Source organism: Callithrix jacchus, chromosome 18 (assembly GCF_049354715.1).
Source record: "Callithrix jacchus isolate 240 chromosome 18, calJac240_pri, whole genome shotgun sequence".
NCBI lineage: Eukaryota > Metazoa > Chordata > Mammalia > Primates > Cebidae > Callithrix > Callithrix jacchus.
In genome coordinates this window covers 43,142,282-43,163,672 of record NC_133519.1, presented here as the reverse complement: position 1 = coordinate 43,163,672, position 21,391 = coordinate 43,142,282, and the positions used below count along the sequence as shown (strand labels likewise).

General features: G+C 39.8%; 1 protein-coding gene across 6 annotated transcripts in view; it reads right to left on the bottom strand.

Moving 5' to 3' along the window:
- Nucleotides 1–5,332, bottom strand: part of RNF2 (ring finger protein 2) — a 51,215-nt gene extending 45,883 nt beyond the window's left edge. For 4 of the 6 annotated variants that reach the window (XM_054247809.2, XM_078355130.1, XM_008984832.5 and 1 more), the window contains exon 1: nt 5,172–5,332. Coding sequence is in view for 1 of the 6 variants with exons in the window: in XM_078355130.1 (XP_078211256.1) it covers nt 5,172–5,324 (153 nt within the window). In the remaining 5 variants the exon portion in view is untranslated. Of the gene's footprint in view, nt 1–4,341; nt 4,946–5,171 lie in introns of those variants that run through there. The other 2 variants (XM_008984833.5, XM_078355131.1) reach the window with 2 other exon arrangements.
- Nucleotides 5,333–21,391: the final 16,059 nt, after the last annotated feature.

Sequence of the window (21,391 nt, the reverse complement as noted above, 5' to 3'; positions counted from 1 at the left end):
AAGAAGTCAAAATGAAGTACAGTCGATTTGCACATTTCTCAATAGCGAATAGAGGTAGTAATAATGAATACAGGAAGGAAAAAAAAGACAAGAAAGAGTGAGCAATTAGGAAACTACGTAATGTTTTATTTTTGGGAACTCACCCCATATCAGAATAACTTAAGATTGAGAACATTAGTTTATAAAATACTAAGAAGGAGAGGCAATTTTATATAGCCATCAAAAAGAAATTCCTGTCAAAATTGCTGGCTCTGAAAGAGAGTTGATCAGAAATTCGAAGCCCCATTTTTAATCCCTTATTGGTACTATAGAGTTTAAATTCACTAATTATTTTACTCTCTCAATTTTTCTATCTGCAAAATCAAGTAACACTTTACGCAAACTACTTTCTAATGACCTTGGAAGGCAGAAGTGATGTCTAAAAAGGTAATGATCAATATTTTATTTTCATTAGCCACTGAAGAAAACAAGTATTTCTCAAGCATCTGTGTGCACAGTACTAAGCTAAAAGTGCATAGAAAGCAATGGTCTTTATAACCTAGATGAAAAAAGTAGGGAGAAATACAAGGTGATGATATGTGACAAAATTGCAACATCTAAAAGAAAAAGATTTCACAGGATTTGAGTTGAACACAGCAATTGGAAAAACTGAAATCGATTTAATCAGGATAGAATATAAGAAGAGTAGTCATAAAGTTTAGGTAGGCAGAGAAGAGGCAAGTTGGTTGCTACATCCTCTGGGCCCCCAAAACATATTACTCATGTATTATTGCATTGAAAACACTGTACAGTAGTTTATTCGTCATTGCCACTTACACTATAAATTCCTCAAGGACAAAGACCTTGTTTGATTCATTTTTCTATTCCTAATCCCTTGCACAGGGTCTGGCATACAGAAGATAAATATTTTTTGAAAGGTAAAGTTAACACAGAATTCCCTACTTAAATTACTGCTTCTTAACCTAAGCTATTCGTCCAGATCATTTACTTATTGTCTCTCAACTCCAAAACTACCCTCCCTGACTCTATGTTGTTGTGGCTAAGACTGCAACTATATTTCACCAACTCCTTTGCCAGCTGGGATCCCGTTAGGCTTTGCCAATAGCAGTAGTAAATGAAAACTGGAAAACAGCAAGGTGGGTGACAGAACGTCCTTCCAGTTCCTGTCAGTAGCAACTGCACCCCTGACCCTGGCAGTCAGCAAATGGTTCCAGTCTCCAGCTTTTCGTAGTTCTCCCAGAACCAGCAACAACACATGCCTTATATGTACTAGCACCAACTGCACAATGCTGACCTACTCAAAAGTCCAGCACCAGGTCCATAGAACCTCTTCTCTGAGCTCTTAGGTTCTGGTTACTGTAATGTTCCTCCCTACCACCACCCTTTTTTTTTTAAACATCCATCTAACCAATTCCCTGTATTAAATCCTCTCTGTTGAAATTCCTACTAAAGTCTCTGTTTTTCCTACTGGACCCTACTATACCGTAAAACACAATGATTCTAACTGTTCTCAGATATCCTGCTGCTTCACTTAAGGGGAAAGTAAACAAAATTTGGGTTATTTTATATATAAAAACTATTTTCTAAAGGATAACTTGAAACACTCTAAACTTGCTTCTGTTAAGCTGCAGCATAAAAATCACTTAACTTTTGTGATTTAAACTACTACACTGTTTAAATGAGAGAAAAAATGAGAAATAATTTTAAAAGTACAAGTTACTCCAAGCACACACACTCACCTCCTTTAATGTAGCTCATATCCTAGAGATAATGTGAAATAATAAAGTTGCTCTGCTATTCCCCAGTGGTCCCAGTTCTCACATCCTCTCAGTGTGGAATGAGATCCTGATTCTTACATTTAAATGTGCTCCACTCCCAGCCCCCCTCCCACCCCTGCTGCTCAATAAGGTCCCTAAACTCAAGCTAACTACTTTATGTAGTGCTCAAAGAAACAGCAATCTGTTCCAACACAAAAGCTTAGCTGAACTTATTGGTACGTTGTTCTGCCTTCCTGAGGGATTTCCAAGCATGACATTTTTTACTACACATGATTTTCATTTTATGCATTGATTTCAAAATCTAACCTCTTCATACAACTCCACTCTATAGCACAGAAACAAACAAAATCCCCCTTGCAGAAGAGCCCATAAGTAACACATTTGTTGAAAATAAATGACCAAAAAGCTTAGATGTTTTCATTTAGCCAGCTACTTCACTTAATAGTATGCCCTCATTAGAAAATTTAACCCAAAGTTAATTTCAAAACTAATTTTTAACCATTGTACTTAATACAGATAAACTGATTTTTTAAAATTATGATAAATGGCAAACATGTTAATTCTTGAAATGGGAGACGGTAAATTTAAGCAATAGAAATCTTACAATTTTTAGTAATGTATATAGCTCCTGAGCATCCAACAAGAAATATCACCAAGCCCGATTATACCACTCTGCCTCAGTTGCCTAAAAACCATAAGGCAAAGAAGAATTAAGAACATGTCCAGTTCGATTAAAGTTGCTCCACATAACATAAAATTGGATAACGAGTCACCTATGCTCTTAACACCTATGGTCAGAGACTCATCGCTTAGCTTCTACCTGGCAAAACGGTAACACTAGCTTCTACTTAAATGCCAAGAGTCCCATTACCACAGTCAGAATTATCTGTTAAGACCAATCAAACTGCACTTCCCACAAGAAATACCAGAAGATCCAGTAGACATACTAGGTAGAAAGGGTAGAAGATCAGTGGGCAAACAGTCTGGATATCTGGACTTTTAAGGAATGGACGGTATAAATATTATCGTACCTTTGTACCCCAAATTATATGGAGACTTACTCAGTGTTAAATGCAAATAAACAGTCAATAAATTACTATGACAGCTAAGATGTCAGATGAGTCAATCAAGAAATTAAATAACCATTGTCTGATGACAATGTCTGACTTCCACAGTGTGTGCAATAAACAACACGAATTAAAAACCAATTGTGGATCTGTACGTGTGCAGAGTACATAATCTCATTTTCCTTTTTTAAAAGCTGCAAACTATGATGCATTCTTAAGTTTCTCCAGAATTTAATAAATGAGTCATTACAAAACTATGAAGTGCTTTAAGTCATACTTAACTTACTGCCATCATTTTAATAAAGTGAGTTTTAATGTTAACTCATTTCTCTCGCTGTAAGAAATTATGCTTCTTTGCTAATGTATAGAAATGAAACCGTCACTGAAACATCTGGTTACGTATTATTCATTAGGCATATACATCACCTTTACTCCAAAGTCTGTATAATATAAACACAAATCATGAATAAATCAGATTAGACACACAGACGTGACACCACAAACTGTAGGTCAGTAATAAAATTCCAAAGATGTTTGCTGACCTGGTCTGTATTTCTATCTATTAGAACCTGGGAGCTAGCTGAGTGCTTCACACCGGCAGAAAAAAAAACTCCAAATTCCCAGTTCTGCATGGTCTATATGATGTGAGTGACTGTAACTGGAAATTTTTCTAAGCAGCACACTTTAGGACGACTAGCTTATTTTTCAAATACTCAAACGTATTGGCCTGACTCGGGCAGTTTTTCCTCATAAATCTGTCTCCCCATAATTAACTTCAAATGTGGATGCCACAAGAGGACCTGAGGGAAATAACTATAATCCTTATAAAAAGTGAGAGGCCATATTTCCTGTGTTACCTCTAGAAAAGGAGTCGAATATAATAATTACCTATTATTTTACTAAAAAGTAGGTTAAGAGTAAAATCAAAATTTTTAAAGATACTTGTTGACTGTGAAAAGTAGAAATTTCAGGGGAAAAAGGGAATAACCAAGAGTCATATTGCTGCTATTTAAAAAGTTTATAAATCAAAGGATCAAATTTCACTATAAAACAAACTCTTAACATCTATGTTATTAAAATATTCAACAATTGCACTTAATGCAAAGCAGATTATCTACCAATTACACTAAGTATTCCAGCTGATCATCTTGGAACTACCAAAAGTAGATTATGTAATGTAAATCGCTCGTCCATTAGTTTTAAACATAACCCTTGGTTTAAAACACTGAAACCATGCCTTTATTTTAATTTAAAAAAAAAAAAAACCCAGCATATTACTAAAATACCAGGTGCATGTCTGTATCTTTCCTATTCACGGCACCTCAAAAAAACCTGAAATCTTCAAACCATTATACAATGTAAAGTTACATTCTCTAAAACTTCCAACGACCACGAAAAAGAAACCCAAGGGGGCTTCAAATAGATTAGTCTACAATTGGTCTTAGCGGGCAAACAACTGAAATGAACCTCAAAGTTTGAGATCAATTTTTACTCACACCGTCTCTGAAAGAAAGAAGGCGACTTCTGTAGAAGGAAAACGATTCGGACCAGCGGGACGTGGGCTCTCGGCAACAGTGGGTACAAGGATCTCAGCGTCAACGACACGGTTCAAAACGCGAAGCTTCCCGCAGAAACAAACCAAGACACCCCCTCCCCCCACGACTCCTCCGGGGTACGCTCGCGGCTTTAGAAAGCAGCAACAGATACTCCAGAGCTGGAGGCGGCACTCCAGGAATGTCTGAAGCAGAAGGGGTCTCCCCAGAGCTTACGAGGAACCCCGACGCCGAGCAGCTCCTCTACATGCGAACCCAGACTCCAACCCCTCCGGAGAAAGGAGCGGTATCTGCACAGTGTCCCTACCCCACCCCCACGGTGCAGACACACATCCCTGGCAGCGAGGGAGAAGCCCAGAGAAAAAACCCGCATTCCACTCCGTCCGCCTCCTGAGCAGGGCGGCAGAGAGGCTGGGGCCCACGCCCCCCGGAGGCCACGCCGCAGCTCCGGCCTCCGCGCAGAGGAAAGCACAGCGAGAGGTTCGCGGCGAAGGAAGGAATCCCGGCGTCTGGCCGACCCGGTCCCCAGCAAACCTTCCCTCCCACCACCCTCGAAGACAGAGGAACAATGAAAAGCCGTCTCCCGCGCCGTCCCCGCCCCGAGAGCGGCCGGGGGCGGCGGCGGCGCCATGTCCCCTCACACCCCCGCGGACGGACACACACTCCCCCCTCGACTGCGCGGCCCCCCGTCACCCGCCTGCAACCCGGCCGAGCGGACGCGCGTCCCGGACTGCCGCTCCCGCGCCCTTCGCCTCCCCGCCCGCCCCACTCACTGGCTCCTGCCCCAGGCAGGGGCTCCGCTGGCCGCGGCCGGAGCAAGACCCGGGTACCAGCCGCCGCGGCCGCCGGCGCCGCCGCACAATATGGCGAGCCTCGGCTTCCGCAATGGAGCTCGGGAAATACAACAGGGGCCGCTCAATATTCATGAGAGACTGAGGGGAAGCCGGCTCGGCCGGCGCTGCGGGGAGGGCGGGAAGGAGCGAGCGAGCGAGGGGCGGAGGCGCGGGACGAGAACGTGCACGGCGCGGGCAGGCCCGCGGCGTGAGGGAGGGTGCGCCGCCGCGTGTTGGCCTGAGGAACCCGAGCCGCCGCCCCGCCCCGAGCCGGCCGACCACGCCCCCCGGGCGCCCACCGCTGCCCGACGCAGCCCCCAGGCTATGCCGGGAAGACGGCGCCGCCACTTCGTCGTGGTCAACGTTCTGCTTGGTCTCTTCTGCCCTGGCTTCGGCCCACCCAGTACGCCTTCCTGGCCGGGTTCTGGGGTTTGGTCTGAGACTTCTTTCTCGTGAGTTCGTCCTCTTAAACCCATCCCACGCGGCGGAAATTCACGTGAGGTTTTGGTCTGCAGAACTTCCCATGAACTTCAGCACCCTTCCACCCTCATACAGCAAACACACACTTTTCATCCTTGCAGGACAAAACTGCAAGGTGTAATTACTCCAGGGAAAATGACCTTCCACTCTAAACTTAGCTTAACATTCTGCTTGTGGTCAACAGCTCTTACTATTTACCTTGCTGTTGCTTTATTCCTACCTCCTCGGCCCCTTCCAGTATTATCTTCTGAATTTGAGGATTTGCGAAGGAAAGATTAATAGATATAATCATTGCCTAAAATACAGTCAGCTAGCATCCAGTAAATTATTCGACATTTAATGCATATAAATTATGAGCTGAAGAAGTAAAAAAGAAAGTTCCCTCATCTCAAGATGTGCTATTGTTGAGCTGTCACTCATGTTCTCTTTAGAAGATAACCAACAATACCAGACCGTAAATCTGAAGGCACTTGAGGCATAAACCAATGGACTGCAGTGGGAATTGGGCAAACTAGGTTCATAGCCTCCAATGTGTGTCTAACTCGGTGACATATGTAGATTGTATAACTCTGTACTTCATTTTCTTCCTCTGCGAAATGTGAGAGTTGTATTGAATCCTAGGTCATTTGCAATTCTTTAACGCTCTAAAACTCTCTGTAAGCAATTCCAAATAAATGATATGAATTTACATAGGAATTTGGAAAAGAAAAGTATCAATTCCAGCTGGTGCGTTTGGGGACGCTTTCCTGAGGAGCCAGAATTTAAGATGGTCTTTGACGCCTTGGATGGGTAGAAAGAAAGAGGACAGGGGTTAAATACAGCGCATTATGTATGTAACAATCCATAAAGTAAACAAGGGCAAGGCATTTTTCTTTTTCAGTGGCTTGAAAACTTTGCTTACTATCTATAACTTTAAGTAACAAATGACAATTATCTGACTCTACAAGCCCTTTAAGGTTAAACTCTTCCTCTAATGTGGAACAAAAAAAGGTCAGGAGCAGTGGCTCAAGCCTGTAATCCCAGCACTTTGGGAGGCGGAGGCTAGTGGATCACTTTAGGTCAGGAGTTTGAGACCAGCCTGGCTAATATGGTGAAACCCCGTCTCTACTAAAAATACAAAAAAGTTAGCCGGGCGTGGTGGCGGGCGCCTGTAGTCCCAACTACTCGAAAGGCTGAGATAGGAGAACCACTTGAACCCGGGAAACGGAGGTTGCGGTAAGCAGAGATCACGCCATTGCACTCCAGCCTGGGCATCACAAGGAGACTCTGTCTCAAAACAAAAAACAAGATCAAAACAATAAGGGAGGCTCTGCTTCTCCCTTCTTGTGAAAAGTCCAGATTCTAGAGACAGTGCAGTTGCAGACGCACCTTCCTTCTTCCTTCTTCCTTCATGACGATTGCATGTGTAGTTCGATTAAAAGAAGACAGGATGGTCATAATTTAGAACTTTTGCTCTAATTAAATTGCTTTTGAAAATCATGTGTGGTTAGATTAAGCAATTCAATTGATGTTGAGAAAAGTGATCATTTGTAGAAAGCGCAGGAACTTTTGGATAAAAGTTAAATATAGTGCTTAAAAAAGACTCACAGGAGAATTACTGGAAAAATGGAAAACTTATGGGATATCTGGATTAAATGTGATTAAAAAGCTAGACCTCAGGCTAACATCCTTAATATAAAAAACACTACTGACAAATTAATCGAACTCATTTAATCTATTTTATCTCTTACTCAGAAACTTGGCACTGGATCTCCCCTGACTATATTAATCAGGAAAGCTTATGTTATGGTACAGTAACAAACATCTCCAAAATCTACATGCCTTAACACAACAAAAGTTTATTGCTTGGTTATGCTTCATGCTTCCTGTGGATCCAACTCACTCTGTTCCAGTCACTCCAGGAACCAGATTGATAGAGACTCCACCATCCTGTAGCTGTAATCACACTGGAACACAGAAACTTACTCTCTGTGGCAAAGGAAGAAAATAACTAAAGAATCCCCGTGGATTTTTCATAGCCTTAGCTAGGAAGGGAAACAGAGCACTGATCACATTTCCTTGCCCAGAACTAGTTGTACAGCCCCACACATCTGCAAGGGGACTGAGTCCTTGAACTGAGTTCAGGAGAAGTGAGGATATTTTTGAACAATACTGATGTCAGCCACCCTGACCTCATCACTCAGTTCATAGATGCTATGGGAAAACTCTAAGAGGTTTTATTCTGTAACACTAGTTCTCTTGAGTGACTCCAAGAAAGTTATGCTTTCAAAAGTAAACTCTTACTTGTTAAGAGTTGGCTGTCATGTAAATAGAGTGGACTTTCCATTTTCTTCCCTGTTGTTTTAATTGTGTATTATATTGATGTAAACTCCGTAGTAAATATATAGTAGGGATTCACAAATCCAGACCACATTCTTTTTGCAAATGTTTTGACCTAACATAATGGATATCATTCTAAAATACATTTTCTAGTAACACTGTATATGCATGTTAAATGTACTAACTGGAAGTGATATTTGTATTTTAAGTAGAAGAACATTAAGTTAACACTACATAATAGAAGTATATTATGGGTGATGACTAGATGGATTCTAGTTTGAAAATAAATCTCTTCCTTTAACACTTTCGAAGTAGTATCAGGTTAATTACATGGTGAATTGGGTGGGTATTTCTAAGTGATTACAAAAATTACCTCTTGGCCAGGCATAGTGGCTCACGCCTGTAATCCAAGCTCTTTGGGAGGCCAAGGCAGGTGGATCACCTGAGGTCAGAAGTTGGAGACCAACCTGGCTAACATGGTAAAACCCCATCTCTACTAAAAATACAAAAATTAGCCAGGCGTGGTGGCACACGCCTGTAATCTCAGCTACTCCGTAGGCTGAGGCAGGAGAATTGCCTGAACCTGGGAGATGGAGGTTGCAGTGAGCTGAGATCACACCACTGCACTCCAGCCTGGGTGACAGAGTGAGACTTCGTATAAAAAAAAAAATTACCTCTTTACTGGTATTCTTCTATAGTCAGACAACAAAATTAAACTAGTTCAGGTCAACCAACTTTTATTGAGCAACTAGTATGTGCTTTGTATCAAAATAAATTTACCTCTTTACTGGCATTCTTCTATAGTCAGGCTACAAAATAAACTAATTCAGGTCAACCAACTTTTATTGAGCATCTAGTATGTGCTTCGTATCAAAATAAATTTACCTCTTTACTGGCATTCTTCTATAGTTAGGCTGCAAAATTAAACTAGTTCAGGTCAACCAACTTTTATTGAGCATCTAGTATGTGCTTCGTATCAAAATAAATTTACCTCTTTACTGGCATTCTTCTATAGTTAGGCTGCAAAATTAAACTAGTTCAGGTCAACCAACTTTTATTGAGCATCTAGTATGTGCTTCGCATCAAAATAAATTTACCTCTTTACTGGCATTCTTCTATAGTTAGGCTGCAAAATTAAACTAGTTCAGGTCAACCAACTTTTATTGAGCATCTAGTATGTGCTTTGTATATAAAAAAAATTACCTCTTTACTGGCATTCTTCTATAGTCAGGCTACAAAATTAAACTAGCTCAGCTCAACCAACTTTTATTGAGCATCTAGTATGTGCCAAGCACTTTATTAAGTACTTGGAATAAAAACATTAATATAACTAGGATATGAGTTCCTTGAAAGCAGAAATCTTGTTCACCGCAGATAACCAGAGACTAGCACAGTGCTAGCACTTAGCAGATGCTCAACAAATAGGTATTAAGAGAATAAAAGACTGGGGATTCTTTGACTCTAGTGTGTATATGAAATAGAATAGCACATATGGGCTTGGTTTACTTCATTTTCATTACTTAACAGAAGAAGTTTCTGTGAAAGTGTATTTAGTCTCTCCAGAGGCTTTCTCTATTTAGGCAGTGTGTCTTAAATGGAAATTCACACTTTCCTATTCTATATCTATCATATAAATTTCTTTTCAGCCATGCTCCGAGTATTTAATGGTTATCTGCTCTTCTGAGATGAAGACTGCAGGCCACCAATCACCTGTTAATGCTAAGCTATGTATGCATCACAGTTTATGGAGCACCTTTAGATCCGTTATTTCACTGAATTTTTCAGAACAATTTTCCAAAGTATTATTCCTACTTTTTGTAGAGAGCCAGAATAGCCCACCCCCTCTGGGGGAATCAGCAGCAAGGCTGCTGTAAACTTTGGGTGAACTCCAGAGAAGAGAAACCATAATAGGGGAATGTGTGTGCCTCAGAGAAGAGCAGAGAGGCCTAGAAAAAGATAACCAGCTCTCACTGACCTTGCTGCAAGATAGTTGTTAGCTGAAATATGTTAACTAAACTGTGAGAATTATACCACAGGCTGTTCTAAGTAACTGCACCCTCCCTCTGCTATGTGCTTTGCAAACATATAAAATAAGGTACTCTGAGGCGGGTCGGGGCCGAAGAGACTGACACCATCAGCTTTTCGGACCGCCTGGCTCAGCTTTATCTATGTCTGTCTGTATGTCTTTCTTTATCCCCCACTGTTCCCTCTTAGGTCTTTGAACCGTTGTGCAGCCTGGGATGCAGCACAGGCCAGATTTTATGGAGGAGGGAAATGTGACTTCTCCAGTTCAATAACTCTCCCAAACATTGAGTTAGAAAGTGGCAGAGCTGAGGCTCAGACCTTGGTCATTTGACTCCAAGTGCAGGATACATTCCATTCTGCCACATCTGCTTTGCCACTGTGCTGCGTACACAACTGCAGTATCCTTCTTCTTTCTAGCAAGTGGTATATGAGTCAAACATCTCTGGAGTTTCCTTTCAACATTATTATTTATTCCAATTCTCAATGCAATATTTTTTTCAGAAGTTTTGCTCTTTTCGCCCAGGCTGAAGTGCAATGGCATGATCTCGGCTCACTACAATCTCTGCCTCCCCAGTTCAAGCAATTCTGCTTTCTCAGACTCCTGAGTAACTGAGATTACAGGTAAGTGTCACCACACCTGGATAGTTTTTATATTTTCAGTAGAGGTGGGGTTTCACCATGTTGGCCAGGCTGGTTTCAAAATCCTGACCTCAGTGTTTCACCCACCTCAGCCTCCCAAAATGCTGGGATTACAGGTGTGAGCCACCACACCTGGCCAAGATGATTTTCAAGAAGCTGATCCATTAATAGGAAACTAGCAGGTGTTGGTTTTATCTTCTTAGAAAACTTACTTTTAGAGAATAAAATGAAAGTAAAAAATAAGCTAGAAGATTGGGATTTAACCACTATATATAGATATGATTGTTGAAATATATCCTCTACCAAAAATCTTTCTTTGCCGTCTTTTAGAAGTGTTGAATTTTCTTTGAAAGAGCGGAGTTAAATGGGGACATTGTAGAAAGGCCTGGAGAGACCTATAATTCAAGGTGGCTCCAGGAAGCAGGCAACTCGAGATTTACGACCTCTTCAGCTGAAAAAATATACCTCTAGCCACAAGCTCTTGTGAAGTTTTATTTGTATTTCAGCATAGTGCATTTCTGTTTGTGATGCTTCCCTTGACACTTTAATTCCTTTTTCTATTCCCAAAACAACCAAAATAATTGGTGCTACTTTTATTTGCTAACTGTTCGACTTAAAGGAATTAAACAAGTTGAATGAGATGAGCTAGTTAGAAAGACTTTTGAGGAAAACTAAACAATATTGCTATTTCCCTCCCATGGAGATGTGGAATGGCATTTTATATGTCCCAGATGTGACCACATTCTGTCTACCATCTGTTAATGCGTTTTATTAAAATAATGAGCTAATGTGTTTGAAAAGCCAAAAGAATGTTAAAGTTTTCATTCTGATGTAGCAGGGATAGCTGTTTCTTTATAGTTCATGATGGAAGTGGGAGATATTATTGTGTTATCCATTTTCAAATATAGGATAAAGTATGATTTAATAATTACTGGCTTTCAGTAATTACTGGCTTTCTAGTATGAAGAAAGTTCATTCCAATCAAACAAACCTTTGCAGATTTTTATTTCTTTCAAAATATTTACTGTGAGAGATGAGGTTTGTGCCTTGGCATTGATCTAGGAACATCAGCAATCATCCTGGAAACTAATAGGGAATAGATGATTCAGACTGAAACTCAGAACTAAAATAGAAATTCCTCTAGTAAAGAAGGCTAGAAGATCTCCATAGGAAAGTACAGTTGAAGAGTGCAAAATATTTAAATCAAGTTACAGTTTGCTCAGACTGCTTTTGTGGACCTTTTTTTCCCATTTAAGAGAAGCATGGTGTCAGAATGATTTTTTGTGAGGTAAGAGAATGGAGGGTAAAGACATCTATCTAACACAATTCGTAGAAATATTTTTTAGTAAAGAATTTAAAAGAACTGCCAAATCCCACCCATGTAAGATCATTTAATTTTATTTTAGACTATATCAAGATTTGGAAACTTGCAGCATCCATCTGCTGAGACATCAGCATTTCATAGTCCACAAAAGCAAACCACTTACATATGTATTTAAAAACAGGCCAAAGTAGGTTATAATCTAGGTAAATTTGAAAAATCATTCTGGTCAACCTATAATACTAAGGTTTTATGTGCTATATATCTAGTCTTTCCATAGAAATTTTTGTTTTATCATTTAAAAAAAAAACCACATTTCATAAGCCATGCTTATAAGATCAGAATCGACTGTGGTTCTGTATGTATTATGAAGACTACCACATAAGGATTAAGATGGCATAAAGTTAGCTGCAAATGACTCCTCTTGTCACTGTCCCGTTAGGGATATATGGGGTGCCTAATGCACCTAACACTTCACCTCTGATGTAACTATAGCTAATCCTTGTTCTGTAACAGTGTTGTATTCAGTTAGTGGAGTTCCCATTCCATGACTTCTTGGCATATACATATCCTCAGCTATCCTTCTTCGTTCTTGGACTTTATCACATTAGCTGCCCTAGTTGGACCCTTTCCTAAAATTTGAAAGACTGCTGTGGGCCTATTCTTGGTGCAGCTGTCTCTTCTTCCACATGATCAGTTCTTAGCTAGCTGCCAGCCTATTCACTTTCTGACTTGGCCCTTTAATTTGATTTGGCCGTATCTTTTACCCAGCCTTTAGCTTTGGGTTTGATACACATATGTAAATGCATTACGCAGTAATATGTATCGTATTATGTAAACTGCATTACAAGAGTGTGTCACAAACATAACTCATGGGGAAAAAAACCTTCTCTATCAACAAATGCAGAAAGAAGTAGGAAAAAACGGGAAGCAATGAGGTTGTCATAGTTGGTACTGAATATTAGAGGAATTATTTTAGGTCAGGATTTTGGGTCATCACATGATGTTACGTGATGATACTGCAACTACCTAAAGAAAAATAATGACCAACAGGAAAGTTTATTCTTGGTGAACTGTCAACATGTAGAACTGTATTTGGATGTTGGTTTTAAATAAACTTATCAAAATACACTATCATTGAAAATAAAAGTTTAAAATGCCATACATTAATCTTTATATTCCAATTGGAACTTGAAATTTAACTAGTTCTATTCTTAGGCCACATTTAGCAGCTGTCTATTCACTCATTTGGATTAGTAGTATGCAAATACATCCCTTCCCTACCACATACTGCTAATCCAAGCAAACATACATTAGTAGTATATTACTAATCCTAGCATGTCATCTTTCAATACCAATCCTTATTCATCTTTACATTGGCCCCAGCATTTGACACAATGCAATATACATGTATATAATACATGTATACATGTGTCTCTGTGTGTGTACATACATGTGTGTGTATATACACACACACACAAATATAAATATCTTGTTCCTAAGATACTTTAGGTATGCTTTTGAGTAATAATAACTATTTGTAAAAAGCAGTCACTAAAAATACCTGCTTTATATTAAAAATTACAATAACAGTTAGAAAATGCAAATTTGAATAGGTACAATTTTCTACTTAACCTTTTTTGGGGGCGGGGACAGAGTCCTGCTCTGTCACCCAGGCTGGAGTGCAATGGCGCTATCTCAGCTCACTGCAACCTCCACCTCCTGGGTTCAGGCACTTCTCCTGCCTCAGCCTCCTGAGTAGCTGGGATTACAGGCGTGCACCACCATGCCCAGCTAATTTTATATATATATATATATATATATATATATATATATTTTTTTTTTTTATAAGTAAAGGATAGGAAGAAAGGAAGAGAAAGAGGGAGAGTAAATGAAAATATTGCTTTATTTTGAAAAAATTGGGTATTAATAATGGCCAATCAATGTTTCATTTAAACTTATGGGTAGGTGTGATGTGGTATTGACAAGAATGTATATTTTGTGTATTTGAAGTGGAGAGCTCTATAAATATTTATTAAGTTTACTTGTTCTGGATCTGAGTTCGAGTCCTTGATATCCTTATTAATTTTCTGTCTCATTGAATCTAGGTCTCCTATCTGGGTGTTAGGATCGTTAGCTCTTGTTGTTGCATTGATCCTTTTACCACTGTATCTTTGTTGCTTTAAAATCTATTTTATCCGATATGAGAATTGCAACTCCTGCTTTTTATTTATTTATTATTTATTTTTGCTCTCCATTTGGTTGGTAAATCTTTCTCCATCCCTTTGTTTTGAGTCTTTGTGTATCCTTGCATGTGAAACAGGTCTGGATGTAACATGCCGTTGGGTTTTGGCTGTCTTTTGATTGGGAATTTAGTCAATTTAAATTTAGGGTTACTGCCATTTGATGTTGACTGGCTGTTTTATCCATTTGTTGGTGTAAATTCTTCTTTATGTTGGTGCTCTTTACTTTTTGGTGTATTTTTAGAAAGGCTAATACTGGTTGTTTCTTTCTGTGTGTAATGCTTCTTTCAGAAGCTCTTGTAAAGCAGGCCTGGTGGTAATAAAATCTCTGAGTTCTTGCTTGTTCATAAAAGATTTTATTTTTCCTTCAGTTGTGAAGCTTAGTTTGGCTGGATATGAAATTCTGGGCTGAAGGTTCTGTTCTTTGAGGATGTTGAATATTGGCCCCCACTCTCTTCTGGCCTGTAGAGTTTCTGCCGAGAGATCTGCTGTAAGTCTGATAGGCTTGCCTTTGTGGGTAATCTGACCTTTCTCTCTGGCTGCCCTTAGTATCCTCTCCTTCGTTTCAACCCTGGTGAATCTAACGATTATGTGCCTTAGGGTTGCTCTTCTTGAGGAATATCTTTGTGGTGTTCTCTGTATTACCTGGGGTTGAATGTGGACCTGCTTTGCTAGTTTAGGAAAATTTTCCTGAATAATATCCTGAAGGGTATTTTCCAGCTTGGATTCATTCTCTCCGTCGCATTCAGGTACACCTATCAGACGTAAACTTGGTCTTTTCACATAGTCCCACATTTCTTGGAGACTTTGCTCATTCCTTTTTATCCTTTTTTCTCTAATCTTTTCTTCACGTTTTATTTCATTCAGTTGGACTTTGACCTCTGATATCCCTTCTTCTGCTTGAACAATTCGAGTGTTTAAACCTGTGCATACTTCTCAGAGTTCCTGTATTGTATTCTTCAGTTCCATTAATTCACTCATACTCCTCTCTAAGTTGTCTATTCTCAATAGGATTTCATCAAACCTTTTTTCAAAGTTCCTAGTTTCTTTACGTTGGGCTACAACATGTTCTTTTAACTCACTGAAGTTTGTTATTATCCATTCCTTGAAGAGTGATTCTGTCATCAGGAGGCGCTCGTTCTCCATCAAGCCTTGTTCCATTGTCGATGTGGAACTGTGATCATCTTGAGAGGGAGAGGCGTTCTGATTTTGAGTATTCTCAGCTTTTTTAGGCTGGTTTCTTCCCGTCATTGTAAATTTATCCTCCAGTCGTCTTTGAAATTACCAACTTTCAGATTAGGTCTCTTGAGTGGAAGTCCAGGTTGTTAGTTCCCAGGGCCAGAGCAGCGGCGTTAAAACTGATGGTGCTTTTCTGCCCAGGATTCTCCTGTCGGGCTTCCTTCTTGTGTCCATAGTAGGCGACTCTGCCTTCCCGGTGCTCCAAACCCCGGTCTCGTTTACTCTGCGCCGAGCGCTGCTGCGTCGAGGTGCCTGCGGAACCGTTCCGCCGACCACCGGAGTCGCGCTGGCGACTTGTGTGTTTCCACCACTGGGGGATCTTCTGCTCCGTGAGCGACCAGGCTTTGTCTGAAAGTGTGGCGTCCTCTAGTTCTCCGCGCCTTCCCTGAGAGCTGCAATCCCAGGAAGTTAGCGATCAGCCATCTTGGATCGTTCTCCAATTTTTTATATTTTTAGTAGAGACGGGGTTTCACCTTGTTGACCAGGATGGTCTCGATCCATTGACCTCGTGATCCACCCACCTCGGCCTCCCAAAGTGCTGGGATTACAGGCTTGAGCCACTGCGCCCGGCCACATTTTTCTTTTTAAAAAGTTTTTTAAAAAATATTTTCATAGAGACAGGGTCTCACTATGTTTATCCAGGCTGGTCTTGAATTCTTGGTCTCAAGCAATCCACCCATTCAGCCTCCCAGAGTGCTGGGATTACAGGCATGAGCCACCATGCCTGGCCTCTCAATTTTTTTTTTTTTTTTTTTTTTTTTTGAGACGGAGTTTCACTCTTGTTACCCAGGCTGGAGTGCAATGGCGCGATCTCGGCTCACCGCAACCTCTGCCTCCTGGGTTCAGGCAATTCTCCTGCCTCAGCCTTCTGAGTAGCTGGGATTACAGGCACGCACCACCATGCCCAGCTAATTTTTTTGTATTTTTAGTAGAGACGGGGTTTCACCTTGTTGACCAGGATGGTCTCAATCTCTTGACCTCGTGATCCGCCCGCCTCAGCCTCCCAAAGTGCTGGGATTACAGGCTTGAGCCACCGTGCCTGGCCTCAAAATTTTAAATGTGTATATCTTCTAGCCTGAGAAATGTTCAGTTCCACAACTCTGTCCTGTAGAAGTATCCACACAAGTGTGCAAAGAAATGTGTACCTGGATATTAATTTTCGTATTGCTTGTATTTGTAAAAAATTGAAAATAACCCACTTTTTTGTTAAATAAATTTTGGTATATCCATAAAATCCTACATCATATAGCTGTCAAAAAGAATAAGATAAAGCGGCAAGCACTAACATAGAAAGATATTGAAGATATAGTAATAAGTAAAAAATCAAGTTAGCCGTATGTTCCATATGACCCTATTTTTATAATACAAAAAAAGTCAAAAGATTATGCATGAAACTATTAAAAGGTACTGCATTTGAAGAGAGGAGGATTTCTGAACACTTTCATGTTCTAAATTATTTCTTCATTTCTGCATTGGTTTGAATGCTTCACAATGAAATAAAAAATTGCGTTTTGTCACAAAATTGGTAAAGATACCATTAAGTATAAAAAGCAAACTGGTCTAATAAAAGAGAGTGAAAATTTTAGCATATATCTACCTATTATCAACTGCAGGACTGTGCTAAAGAAAAAGCTGTTCTAGATCAGGCATCATCAGCCAAAACAAAGAGAAAAGCTAGAACTTCAAAATTCCTTGTTTCTACAGGTCTAGTGTGTAGTGTCCTTAAAAATCAGGCATTCAAATGGCTTATTATTAGACCTTAATCTCTACTTAAACATTCCTTATCCTATCTAGTACGAAGTTAGGCTAAACAGAGACCAACCAATGACTATAGATCCCTCAAATAGCAGCAAAGAGTTCTAGGACCTATATAAATTATCTTGGGACTCAACTGTTCTTCTACTAATTTATGTCCCACAATCTCTAGGGAAAATATCAGATGTTTTTTGCTAATTAGTCTTCTTGGCACTCCCTCAAGAAATTTCTGCTGATTTAACACATGATTGCTAGAAGCACCTACACATGGCAGGTTGAGAATTTAGTATTTGAATTTCCCATCTTATACATCTCTTTTCCAGGGGATTTTAATTTTTTAGACGTTTTGAGATCACCATATGGTAAAAGGTTTCAATGATGTATTAGGCTTGTTTCAGAAGACTTGACCTCCCTCCAAATCTGGTGCAAATGGCTCAAGAGGCCACAGCAAGAGCACTGGCCACTGCAGTTAGGGTAGAGTGGGGTGAGGGGCATGCAGAAATAGAGGGACCCCAGGACTGGCTGAAAAGGACAGGAGATTTGTCCCAGGTGGCCAAATCCCCAGAGCTGGAGCAAGAACAGAATACACAGGCAAGCAGGAAGTACAGGAGAGGAAAGCAAGGCTCAATATGTTTAAGGGGGTGCAAGGGACTCACCTGAAAATTGAATTGGAGGTCTGAAGCCAAGAATGTAAAGAACAGCTATATCTCCTCCTCCAGTGGAGATGATGGCAAGTGTGGTGGAGAGTTAGGCAGAGGTACAATATGGCTGATGTGAGCTGAGGCTGGCAAAGGGATAGCCTTGACCTAGACTCTAGGTCCTAAAGTTATAAGTACGCAAAATCTAAAGACACATGCAAAACCCAAAGTTATTGGTGAGGGTCATGAAAAGCAGAGGGTCAGTTAGGAAAAATTAGAGATGCAGATGCAAACAGCTCATTAAAATTGGAAATGGAAACTTTGAGATAGATGTGAGGGATTAACGAGTGAGATGAAAAGAGCCAAGGACAGTAAGACCTGGACATATAATGACTGGCCTTTATCTGGGTTCTCCTAATTTCTCCAACCCTCTGACCCACTTAAGCTCAGTCTCTTTTGTGGCTTCTCATCATTCACCCCAAACCCTAAAGTTTCGGAATGTTCCAGGATTTAGTCTTAGGACCTTTTCCCCTCTTACTTTATACTCTCTTTCTGGGTAATCCTATTCAGTCACAGGGCTCTAAGTACCATCCATTTGTTGACAAGTTTCAATTTTCTCCAAACTTAAGGACCCCAGACATTTCTCCAGACTCACAGTCCTCTCCTCTACTTATTTGACCCTCCTTTAGATATCTGATAGGTATCTCAAATAGAAAATGCCCAAACCCAGCTTCCTTTTTTAAATATAAACAAAGAGTAATATATGTTGTTAACTGTTTTTTTATTAATATCTATGTTGCTGGCCTGGCATGGCGGCTCACACCTGTAATCCCAGCACTTTAGGAGGCTGAGGCAGGCAGATCACAAGGTCAAGAGATTGAGACCATCCTGGCCAACATGATGAAACCCCGTCTTTACTAAAAAATACAAAAATTAGCTGGGCATGGTGGCGTGCACCTGTAGTCCCAGCTACTTGGAGGCTGAGGCAGGAGAATTACTTGAACCCAGGAGGCAGAGATTGCAGTGAGCCCAGATTGGGCCACAGCACTCCAGCCTGGCACCTGGCAACATAGCAAGACTTTGTCTTAAAAAAAAAAATCTGTTGCTTCATTAGTCCCAGGAGAATTAAAAGAAATGATTCTTTGAAGAAATTATTCTTCCTAATTACTTAAAGCCACAAAATAATTCAAATGTAAAATTAGTGTATTTGCAGGAATTTCACTTATACATCATTCCCTTATTAAGAATCTACAAATCATCACACTAACTAATTCAAATAGATGTAAAATATAAAACCTATCCTCAAAGAACCCAGTGTCTAATCAGGGGATCCGGCACGTATGAAATGTTATGAGGCCAATAGGAGTAAAGCCAATAGGAATAGCTCCCCCTAAGGCTCATTATTAATTACACACTATAGAATAGCATCTCTCATAGGGCTCCAGTCACAGCAATATTAGTTTTAATCCTGGAAATTACAAGAGTTATAGACAAATTCACAACTGTACTAATAGCAAACAACCTCATAAACTCTGTGTGAGGTACAGTGCCAAGTATTTCATAAGTGTCATTTCCCTGAATCTCCACAACCCTGTGAAGAAATTACCATTAGTATTATCACTTTATGCATTAGAGAATAAAGGTTTAAAGCATCTTAATACTTACCTAAGTCACCTCAGAATAACAGGATGGGCAAATCCATACCCTTAACCACTATTCTTTTTGTTTTTGTTTTTAAGATGGAATTTTGCTCTTGTTACCCAGACTGGAGTGCAATGGTGCAATCTCAGCTTACTACAGTCTCCTCCCCCCAGGTTCAAGTGAATCTACTGCCTCAGCCTCCAGAGTAGCTGGGACTACAGGTGCCCACCACCATGACTAATTTTTTTATGTTTAGTAGAGATGGGATTTTGCCAGGTTGGCCAGGTTGATCTCAAATGCCTGGCCTCAAGTGATCTGCCTGCCTCAGCCTCCCTGAGTGTTGGGATTACAGATGTGAGCCACTGTACCTGGTCCCACCCTTAACCACTATTTTAAACTGTCTTTTTATAATCAATAGCTCTGCTTTAACTAATAAAATACTGCTTAGTTGTTTTTTTTAATATTTGTACTAAAATGAGTAAATTTCTGAATAAACCTAATAGTGATTATGCCTATTATACTCCAGTAGTAAACCTCTGTTACTAAACATAATTGGGTAAAAAGACCTTAGAGCAGGAGGGCTAGCTTCATGAAATGGTGGGGTTAGTTTTCCAACGCTCATAAAGACACAGTAGCAGAGATTGGTCTTTTAAAGTTTCCTGCTGATTGATTGCCTTTGGAGATAAGCTCTTTATTCCAAAGTATCTGTGTTTGGGGCCCTCTCTTAGTAGTTATCCATAGATAACTAAGATGGAGAAATCATCAAATTCGCAGAGGCTAAGTGAATAGAAGCCAACACTTGCAGGAATACACCTTGCCAAGTTTATTATCTGTTATGCATTGCTTTATTACATATGACAGGAACTTAAACCAGATGTATTTTAATGTAGGGGGCCATCCCATGACGAGAGCACAGGATTGTGGCCACAACTTGAAAGTAGAGAATCAAGACTTTTAGGTAGTTCAGAAGTTTCCTTTTATGCTAGTTGTATAATAGAATAAAAGTTTTCCAATCATCTTTTCAAATTAAGTGGGACTCCACTTCTTAATCTGGAAGTTGTTAAAACTTCTGGCTTTTGAAATTCAATTATTTTCATTTTAAGAAAGATCCAAGATTTTCTGAGTAGTTTTGACTTAATCTAAAGCAAAACATTCTTGGAGAGTACAGCTTTGATATGTAAATATTCACATATACACATCCCCATTTGCTCCATTCTCATCTGGAATTTAGACCGCATTTTCATAGCTGGTATTCAATAACGCATCTTTGCCATCTGCTTTTTTTTTTTAAATTAAACCAATGTCTTTAAAAACGCTATTATTTGAAGTAACATTTAAGTATTTAAAAAAAATTCATTTTGATGATGTACATTTAAGGGAAAAAAAAATTTTTCCACGTTAGCCCAAAATGAATTTTGGATACACAGTTATAAAACCTTTTCATTTTTCAAACAGGTAAAAAGTATTAGTGGAGAAAAAAATATGATAAATGTTTTAGTTTAGGAAATAGTCTTGGAAATAAAACATATACAATATGGGTCGGGCCAGTGGCTCACACTTGTAATCCTAGAACTTTGGTAGGCTAAGGCAGGATGACCGCTTGAACCCAGGAGTTAGAGACCAGCCTTGGCAACACAGCAAGACGTCCTCTCTACAAAAATAAGATAATAATAATAATATGCAACAGAGAATAAGTGTGCAGTCCTTTCTAAGAAAAAATTATATTGAAAATCATTAACTGAGCAATGATATTAGAAGTACTTATGATTTAGTTTTCTGTACGGTTTCAAGATACACTTACATGGTAAGATATATTTTTAAAAATAATTAGGCAGAGTGCAGGTGGCTCATGCATTTAGT